Raw genomic sequence first — 10,250 nt, 5'->3', positions numbered from 1 at the left:
AGTTTTAAGGAAAATTTTTTTTATTAGAAAATTAGATTTTTGGTTAGAAAAATTTTCTATTTTACTTAACCTAAAAAGGCAATTTTTTGAGAAAAAAAAATGCATTTTTAGATCCAAAGACTGGATCGTATTTTTTTTACGTCACTATTGTATGTTTTCACTAAATTTTACTCAAATTATTCTCAAATTACATTACACAAGAGAAGATAAAAATAGGAAAATAGAGCTTAAAGCGTAAGAACATTTTTCTTCTTCTTTTTTTCGTGATGTTTTCTTTTAAAGTTATTTTCTTAAGAAATGAAACTTGAGGTTATGTTCTTTACGTAAGTAACCTCTAAGTAACAGTATACCTAACAACCAGTTGTTACAGAGATATAATTTTTGCCAACCTAAAAATAACATAAGAAAAAAAGTCTTTTTTTTAATGCTCTTGAAGCTTTTAAAAAAGAACATAACCTCAAATTTTGTCTCTTAACTGAAATCAATAAAAGACAAGAAATAATTCATAAGAAAATTCTCTGCTTCCGTTTGATTCGAACCCCCCAGTAATCTCACAACTAAACTGATTTGGTTATTGTTTGAGTTACGATTAAATCATCACTCTATTCTTACGGGAATAATTCTTTTTGTCGGTAGTTTTGGCAAAACGGTTGGTAATTTTGGTAAAAGTTTCGGTAGATTTGGTAAAAGTGTCGGTTATTTTGGACAAAAAAGCGGGAAATAGGTCTGAAGGATATGTGTTGTGGATACTGACAGGAACTGGAAATAGAAGGCGCTTCATCAGTGTTGGTTCTATAGCACATTCTCTTGGCGAAAAAAAAAGCTAGAGCTTTGCGTGGATTTCATGCATTTAGCGGCTGTGACACAACCTCCTTCCTAATGGGTAAGGGTAAAAAAACTCTTTGGAAGACATTTATCAACAATACAGAAGCCCTTGACGCTTTTTATGATAACAGCAAACCAATATCACCTGACACTGTTGCGGAGCTGCTGCCACTTTTTGAGAAATACGTTATAGAAGTGTATGACAAAAACAGCCCAGCTAAGGATATAAATGAAAGTAGAAATTATTTGCTTCAACACACTCTAAGGTCCGCATATCAAGCCTGAGAGATTTGGAGTAAAGGTGACGAAGATCCTTCAAAAATAAAGGTATCATGTCCAACAAATTACGGCTGGATCGACTCATTAATATAAAAAAAGTGAAAATCTTTCTTGGGAATGTTAAAAAGTCTGAAAAAATTCAACATTCCTGGGGATTCATTTCAATTAATCGACTTAAGAGGCTTTTGAGAGGGCCTTGGTTTGACCAAAACTTACCATCACTTTTGCCAAAATAACCGACACCTTTACCAACATTACCGATCGTTTTGCTAAAACTACCGACACTTTAACGGCAATCTATTATTATCACTGTTCACTACAGTACACAGTACAAACTCACTATAGGAGCAGGTTAACATTCACTGGAAAATGAGTTATAGAGCGCTATTTTCTTACGTTGCTTCTTACATTGTTGATGAATTGTATTATTTTTAAAATTCAGGCCAGTATTTGTACATAATCTATAAGTCCTGAAAGGGTTAATTAAATATTGAAGTATTCAAAAAAAAAATCTAGAGTTGCAATAAAAAACCTTCTGCCCTAAGAATATCTTTCTAAAGATATTCTGAAGCATTTCTATTGATAATAAAGGTCTGGAAGATTTGAAAAGGGTAAAGAGAGTCAGTTAACCCTTTAACGCCATCATCTAAAATCTCCCTAAATCAATTATTAAAATTTGAGCTGAAAATTAATTATGTTGTCGTCTCAAAAGTCAGCTAAATAAACGATCTTTCCACTGTTGTGGATCAGAGAGAGAGAGCAATGCGTGGTCGCGCGCATGGTGATGGTGCACAGAAGCGATTGAATGATTAGCCCCAAGAATTACTGCGCGACACACGTATCACGCATGCTGGTCACATTCTGGCCGTAAAGGAGAGTCCAAAGTGATGGAGGGAGAGGGCTCCTTCCACCCAACATCCCGCAGGCCATGCACAGAGATGCTGAGTCGTGCGAACTGACGCCAGGTGCACGTGTTTGGAAGCAAGGTCCCAATATCATTATTATTATATACTTTTTCTCAGCTCTCAATATAAATTCCCTCGTCGTTCCTTTTTAGCTTGGGTGCTGCGTTTTTTTTTTGCTCTCTTGCCCTTCTTCTCCCATCATCATCACTGACGATCGGCAATCCATGACAGTGTTTGTGCATGTGTGCTGCTTCTTGATTCCGTGGGAAACAGAACCAACCCCGGGTTCCCATACCGTTCAACATATGAGACCTCTCAGTGTGGATCCGCGCACCTGCCACCGTTAACGAGAGAGGGTGATTTTTATATTTAAAAAGCATTGTTGGATTCTCCGCTCCTTTTCTCCGTTTTTTTTATTCTTTCTTCTTTTTTTTTTTGCTTACTCCTCTTACCTCAGCTATATATGTACCCTCGAGGCATCTTTTCCGTCAGAATTGAGAGGAGTGGGCAAAAAAAATAATACCCCATGTCTTTTGAATCTTCAATATATGCATATATAGGCTAGGTAGTACACCTACCTGGAAAGATCCACGCATTTATGCACACTCACAGGGGTTGTGATTCACATGTAAATTGATATTGAACACTTGTTCGACTTTTTCGGGGGAAGATTCAGCGGTGCGAGGGGTTGGTGCTTTCAACGGTCAGGTATGGGAAACCGTTGCTGAAGGTACCGTGGGAGGATTTCTTGCGTCAAATCAAACCGTTTTGTCTTGTAGGGGGACTCTTCGTCTTCGTTTTCTTCAGGGAAATTGACTGTAATTGTATCATTGCTTTATATAGTTTTAGAGGGTTGACGAATCACCAGACGTCCCCATTGCATTGTAGGACAATCATTAGGATTTTTTTTAAAGGAAAAATAAGAATTAAAGGGTTAAATATTCCTTAAACGGTTAAAGGTTGAAGATTCTAAAAAATTATTAGGAATTATCTTTTTTTTTTGGAGTGAATTTAATCATTTAATTGATTGTTTGTGGTGCTTCGCTGAACATATTTTCATTTTGAATTTATTAAATTTTAGCATCTTAGTCTGGATACGTGTTTGGGCGGTCAAATTTCCTAAGAGTTAAGACAGTTTCAAATTAAAAATTACATAAAATTAAATTTTAAAAAATAATAAAACGTTAGAAAATGTCAAACTTGAAAAAAAAATCAAAATGTTAGAATAAATGTTAAGAATTAAGTAACGAATGTCAAATTATAAAATAAAACATTAAAAAAATACATTTAACGTTACGTTTAAATACGTTTAAAAAACATTTAAAACTTTGTGAAAGAGAAAAAAACTAAGTAAGAAAAAGAACGTCAAACAATGAAAAAATATTAAATAAAAGAAATAAATCTCGAGTTAAATGTTCAAGATATTCACTAAACACCAATCGAAAATTTTGTTTTCGATTTTGGAACCCCTTAAGTTATTTTTGGACTTTGAAAAGTTTTAGGGCAGTTGTAAGACTTCTTTAGATCTATAATTTCAGTCCGATTTGACTAAAACGGTTTAAGCTGTTTTTAAATTATGATCAATTTCGATAGGAAAGAAACGAAAAAAATTAAGAAAATAACGTCAAACGTAAGATTATTGGGATAGACAACCGTAAAACTCAGCAGATTTAAAGAAATTAAGCTAAAGTTAAGTTATTTTTTTGGGTTTGTTAGCTACCCAAAGTTTTTTAATCAAACTATAGTTTTCAGAATCGGATTTAAGTACTTAAAAATCTGGCTTTTTACGGTTTAAATGTTAGATCAGGCTGAATTAGGTTTATGCATTTTTGGGTGATTTTTGTCAATTTCGATGCCCATTTACAACATTAAAATTCGTAAAAATCATTTAAAAATGCTTTCAACCACGATTCATTCTGAGCTAAGCTTAAAACCTTAATGTTATAATCTTAAAAAATTTAAGCCGTTTCAAAGAGCTTAAGTCTAGCTTGAAAATCTAAGGTTTGGCTTAAAACATTCAAGCCTGCTCTATAAAAATTAGGCCTGGATTAGGAAACATGAAGCGAACTTAAAAATCTTAAGCCTGGTTTAAGAAAACTTAAGTTTTATTTGAGAAACTTAAGCCAAACTCTGATGAGTATATTTCACCCTTAGACAGAAACATTCCAGTACAGTCTGAAAGACAAAATAGAATCCAATTTTTGTGGCTAAAATAGATAAAGCTTAAAAGGTATGAGAGCTTTCTATATATTACAGATAAATATATTCAAAGTTTGAAAGTTTCAAAGCTGAGACTTTCCTGCAATCTCTGCAAGTTCTGAAGGGATTGAAAAAGCAATTTTAAAGCCCAATAAAACATAGATTTCTATGACTCTAAATTAATCTATCTAATATAGATGTAATGAGCTTTCAAGCATGGAAAAATAATTATAATTTTAACCGCCAAAACGTCCCCCCAGTTGGAAATTTGCATTGAAAAGTTGCGCCAAAAGCAAAGAGCATGTCTTTAGCTGCAGTGCGCCTATCTTTTGGGTAATCCACGTTCTTGGCTCACGTTCCGCATGAGGTAAACACACGTTCATGAAGGATGAAGTCTATCTCACTTCATCTCTCGACATCTCCGGAGGGGTCGATGTTGCTTTTTTTTCCTTCTTGGTTGTATATTGTGGTGCTTGCTGCTGGTGTTGTGCCAAGCGCAAGCACCAACTCTGTGCGGCACAAGAGCTACCACGTGCTTTTGTGAGAGAAGAAAAAAACCCCGAAAAAACAGGAGGGGGAATGTCTTGGTCGAGGGCGGAGTCCTCGGTGCCTATATAAGGCCTGACCCTCCGTGTGAGGGATTCAAAGGCAACCTGTTGCTCAACACGGGACAGTGTATCGAAATTTTCTTCCCTTTTTGTGCCTTTTTTCTCGAGGTCATTCCCAACGTAAATATCAACCATGTGTGTTGCAAAAGAGAATCCAAGTGAAAGTGCGTGGAGAGATATGTTCAAGAAGGTGAGAATCTTTCAACATTCCTTTCTCATTTCACTGATTAATTGTACTTTTTTTTACAAAATATTTAATTTTCTTTTTTAAAATGTTTTTTCTTTGCAGCCACTGAGGCCAAAGCTTCCACGACATATTGTCAAATCGGCTAAAGTGAATCTCAACCGATATTGGCACAAGTTTGAAGAGATGCTAACAGTGGAAAATATCCATCAGCAACGTGATGCAAAAGAACATTTAAATAACAAACAACGAAGCACCCTCAAGGATGGTTTTTCAGCACTAGAACTCACCCATCTTATGGCAAAAACCTTCACAATTGAGAAGAATCTCAATAGATCGGGACGCTATCGAACATATCGCGATGACTCCCTCTACCATGGGGTTAATCTCAACAACAATGAAGCTGCAGAGGAGGAAGAAAATCAACAGAATGAATTTTTGGAGCTCCTCCAGCATCCCATCTACAGCATCAATTTTAATTTCAACTAATTTAGGTATATTTTTCATTATTTCTTTATGATCTCTTTTAGAATAATTTGTTTTAAAAATCTTTTGATTAATATTTTTATTTTTAAAAGGAAGAAAGAATCCTTAAAAATAGGACAATCTCATAAGCCCTCAATTTTCATGTAAATTCTAATTATTAGATTTTAAGATAAACCCACAGATTGTCCTGATTTGGTAGAATTGCTTTAACTATATTCCCTCAAATTTTAATTAGCATATTTTTCTTTTAATAATTTTAAATCTTAGAATTAGTTAATTGGCACAAATTCGCGATGATATTTAATATTCTTTAATGACAATTTTTTAAGGCAGTTCTCACGGAGCTACTATGAAGCAAATGCAATAATAGAACATAGTTGATTCTGAATTTTTATTCGATTTTCTTCGTATTTTTATAAATTCTCTAATCATCTTTTATTAAATCTTTGAATTGTATAAGAGAATCAATTAATTGATAAAAGATTGCTTAAGTCGATAATTTTTTAATCGAAAAATTATTTTAGATAATAAATTAATTGATAGGTCGAAGTTTTTCAACGTTTGATATTACAGTAATCAATCGATAAATAATAATAATAATTTAATAAATTTATCAATTAATCTATATTGATGAAATCGGGTTTAAAAGTTCAGCAAATCAGTCTTTAAATTAAGTTAAAATCGATAAATTTTAAAATTTCAAACTAAATTCACTGAAGAAGACTCCAAATGGAGCCGAAAGCTCTGGAAAACGTGAGTTTTTCTGAGTGAGAAACCCTTTTTAACCGACGAAAAACCCGAAAAATTATTATTGTCTGTCGGAAAATCACTTCTTTTCTTCTAAATTCATAAAGTGGTTTAGTTTTCGATTTTGGTTTAACAAATTCAATTAAATCAATTTAAGAATTGATTCATAATAATCGTTCTGTAATAAACATAAAAAAATTTAATTTTAATTCAATTATTATTGATTAAATTAATTGATTTTAATGCAATTTAATCAAATAAAATAATACAAATAATAGTGAAATGAATTACAAAATTCTTTATGAGTACTCCCTTAAATTAAAAACTTTAGAATTTAATCAAATGAATTATTTTAGAATTATATTCTCTCGGGGAAACTTCCTTTATCGAAGCTTTAATTATTTCTGAAATATATATTTTTTAATTCTTAATCTATCGCGTCAAACAAGTTTAATCAAAATTTTCTCAGCTTTTTATATCTTTTTGTATAAACTGTTCTCGAGACTTTTAAACTAAATTTTTTCAAGCTTTGTTTGACGCGTGGGTTGTGCAATGTTTTCTTTTTAAACGAATAATGAGATGGGGCTAGTTTAATCCTGAATTAACTATAAAGCCTCGCTCTCTTCGAAGCTTTAAATGTGAGCTTTCTTATTATTTTTTGTTCATTTTTAGCTTGTTTACATGGTATACGATATCGGGGACATGTGCAATTTTATTTTTAAATATTTTTTATACTTTGTTTTGTATAGATAGCGAATTTGTTCAGAATTTTAATTCTTCAGTAAAAATAGTACACAGAGAAAAAATCTTCCCGTAAATTGATTTAATGAAACTTTATTTCTCCACTCGTTAGTAGAGGCGCTAGAATCGAGAGAAATTTGGCATTTGCTTTTCAAAGGGAAAAGAAAATGTCTTAATTGATTTAGGAACATTTTCTTTTCATATTTTCCATTGATTTTTAAGGATTTTTATTCGTATTTAATCGTTTTGTTTAATTTTTTATGCTCCTTTTACGTCTTTTTTTTACCTCTTCTGTTTTTTTTTTGAACTTTTTGACAGGTTTTGTAAATCTTTAGTATTTTTTTTATTAATTCTTTTGCGTTATTTTAAAATTTCTTGAGTATTAATTTCAAATCTTTCACACTAATTTTTCTCTGTGACTCAACGAAATTTCAAAAGGAATTGAATTAAAATTCCCAATAAAAGGTTGTCTTATAATTAACTTGGTTTGACTTTCCATTCATTTCAAGCTCTTTGGTTAAATATTGGACAATCCATTATGCTTTAATCATAAAACAAATTCGTTATTTGAAAATTTTACATTTTTATTTTTTTTTCTGAATAATTATTTCTTTTATAATTTTTTCAAAGTGCAAATATTAAATTTTAATTTCGCATAATGTACAATTTGAAGAGTTTTTTAAACTGTGATAGCTTTTAAAGAGCTTTATTGCTTGTAAATTATCTTTTGTCCATTAAACCCTCAATTGAGATTAAAAAGCTCCTCGCTGGGGGGAGGGACAAAAATAGGCCGATTTAGTGTCAATGCTTGTAGATTTTTAAGATAACAATCATTTACTTCTAAGGCTTTCATGTGATATTAGTTTGATAAGGAAATTAATAATCATTGTCTTCCATTTTAGAGCTTAATCAATATTAGTTTTTTTAGTTTTAAGTTAATCGGGACGAAGCTTTAATGATTTTCATTGTGATATAAAATCTTATTTGGTTGCTTAAAATTCACTTTATTTTAAAAAATTCTTTTATTAAATAATTCTTTTTCGGCTTTTTTCGTGGTAAATGAGTGAGGAAAAGCAACTAAATTTGAGCTCTTCAATCAATTGTCAATACTTTTTGTTGATGGTTTTTTTTTTCTTAAATATAAAATCTCTGCCTCTGGGACAGAGAGAAAGAAAATAAGAAGGAAGTAATTCCCCAATGAGATGACATCGCCCTCCATTTGTTAAAGTTTCATCGTGAAAAGTGCCAATTTATCTACCTGTATACAATTCTCATGCGATCGCACGTAATTTAAGGCCCCAAGAAAGCTGCTAGAAAAGCAACTTCATTAGCATATGAGACATTAGATGTTAATTTAGTATGTAAAATTCATCACAAATTGTTTCAAATGATCTCCACAAATTTAGCTGTAAGATTTATATCTTAAGATTTGTTTAAGATTTTTTTCTTTGTGTGTGATTTTGTGTTTGTCAGTAAAAAAAATTGAAGAAATAAACAGAAGAAATATTTCTCCTGAAAAGCTCTTTGACTTTTATTAAATAATCTCCTCTCTCACTCTCTCGGTGGAAGGGAAATGATTATCTTGTCCCAATTGGAGGTGTTGTTTTTTCTTTGTTGGTACTGCAGCACGTGATTCTGGCGCATAAAGAAGAGCCGCTTCTTTCTTCTTCCGTGGACTCTTTTCGCCAACCGACTGTCGGTTATGATGGGAAAGGACTTTATTCATTTTGAGTCTTTCAGGATTTATTTTTATGAGTCGGAAGAAAAGTTACAAAAAGTTTAGGAAAATCTTTTAATGATAGATATGTGAAAAATCTTTGTATTAAGAAGTACAAGGTTAACCCTTTGAGGATCACTTGGTCAGAGCTTTGACAATTGAAACTTTTTTTGTCATTGATTTTTATTCTTAACAATTTAACGATCTTTTCAATCTACGGAATCTACGTATAAAAGTTGTAAAACCTTTCAAAACTTTTAAGTAAAGCCAAAAAAATGAGAAATCTTCTTTAGGAGATTGTTTTAAATTTTAATTGTTTTACTAAAATACGAATTCTTTCTCGAATGAGAGGTTTTCCCATACAGAAACGTGTAAACTTCTTCTGTAGTATGGCTAATCATCTCCAAATAGAATAAAACAATTTGAAGGAATGTTTTAGATATTTTTTGTTTTATAAATTCCCCATTAAATGATTCTAATTTGACATTTTAATTTTTCTAGAATATACAAAAATTAATTCTAATTGAAAAAACAATCAGTAGCCCCCTATTTTTTTTCTTAAAAATTTTTATTTAACAACTTCAAGAAAAATCCTTCTTTGAGATAAATAAACCTTCCAGGAAGGGTCGTAAATTGATCGTCACTTCCGAGAAGCGAAAATCAATATAACAGCAGTGTATTAGTATATAATTTATGAAAATGGAGAAAATTATCCTTGTCATTAAGGAGAAGCGTGGAAAATGTTCCCATTACGATAAAATCAACAACCAAGTCTCTCCTTTTTTTTTCTCAAGTTCATCCAACAAATAATTAAAGGAAGAAATTTTGTCAAAACCATCTGCTTACGGCTCATTTTCTAAGGTCCAGAACGAATTGCGGATGAATTGAAAGTAAAAAAAAAATGCGCCAGAAGAATGTTGGGAGATGATATTTCTGTGAGGCATCATCGATGGCCTTTCATAATTTCTTTGCGTAACGAATTTCACCAAGATTGTGACCCAAAAAATTCAATGACTCGCACTTTCGGGGGTGCCACAACCCAAATAAAGGTCTCACCCAGCTCTTTGTGCGGACTTTTTCAAAGGACTCTGCTCATTTTGATGTTCTCATTTTGATGATTTTTGAAAATATTGCATACTTAAGGGGTTTAGTAGATATAGAAAGGATATTCAAAGCAAGTTAAACGAATTGTCTCTTTGCAACTTAAGCTAGCTGAAAAGTGCATTAGCCATGTATAGTTAAATATTTTTGAACATGAAGCATGTGCTGCATTGATTAAGAGTTTATTAAAAACCTTTAATAGAGAGATTTTAAGACTTTTTCTTCTTATTTATTCTTTTTCTAGCCGGATGAAGATAAGACTGAAAATCAAAATAGATTATTAATGAAGCATAGGCGCATATGCTTTATTCACGAAAATGCATAAATCACGCCTACATTGAACCTAATATGTTTTATGTTTGCTTTAGGAAAATGAATAAAGTGCAGTCAGTGTTCATAAAGTGATAAATTAAACAATGAAGCATATGCGCATATGCTTTATATATTAAAAGACTCTA

At 31.8% G+C, this 10,250-nt stretch overlaps 1 protein-coding gene across 1 annotated transcript; it reads left to right on the top strand.

Annotated features, from left to right (window-relative positions):
• The first annotated feature begins 4,851 nt into the window (after positions 1–4,851).
• LOC129794770 (uncharacterized) lies at positions 4,852–8,493 on the top strand. The gene is made up of 2 exons (XM_055835628.1): positions 4,852–5,006; positions 5,106–8,493. Exons 1-2 carry the CDS (start codon positions 4,950–4,952, stop codon positions 5,487–5,489), a joined length of 441 nt encoding a protein of 146 aa, XP_055691603.1. The 5' UTR covers positions 4,852–4,949; the 3' UTR covers positions 5,490–8,493.
• The last annotated feature ends 1,757 nt before the right edge of the window (positions 8,494–10,250 follow it).

The sequence above is a fragment of the Lutzomyia longipalpis genome, chromosome 4 (assembly GCF_024334085.1).
Source record: "Lutzomyia longipalpis isolate SR_M1_2022 chromosome 4, ASM2433408v1".
NCBI lineage: Eukaryota > Metazoa > Arthropoda > Insecta > Diptera > Psychodidae > Lutzomyia > Lutzomyia longipalpis.
Note: the sequence above shows the minus strand (reverse complement) of the source record. Positions and strands in the feature narration are given on the sequence as shown.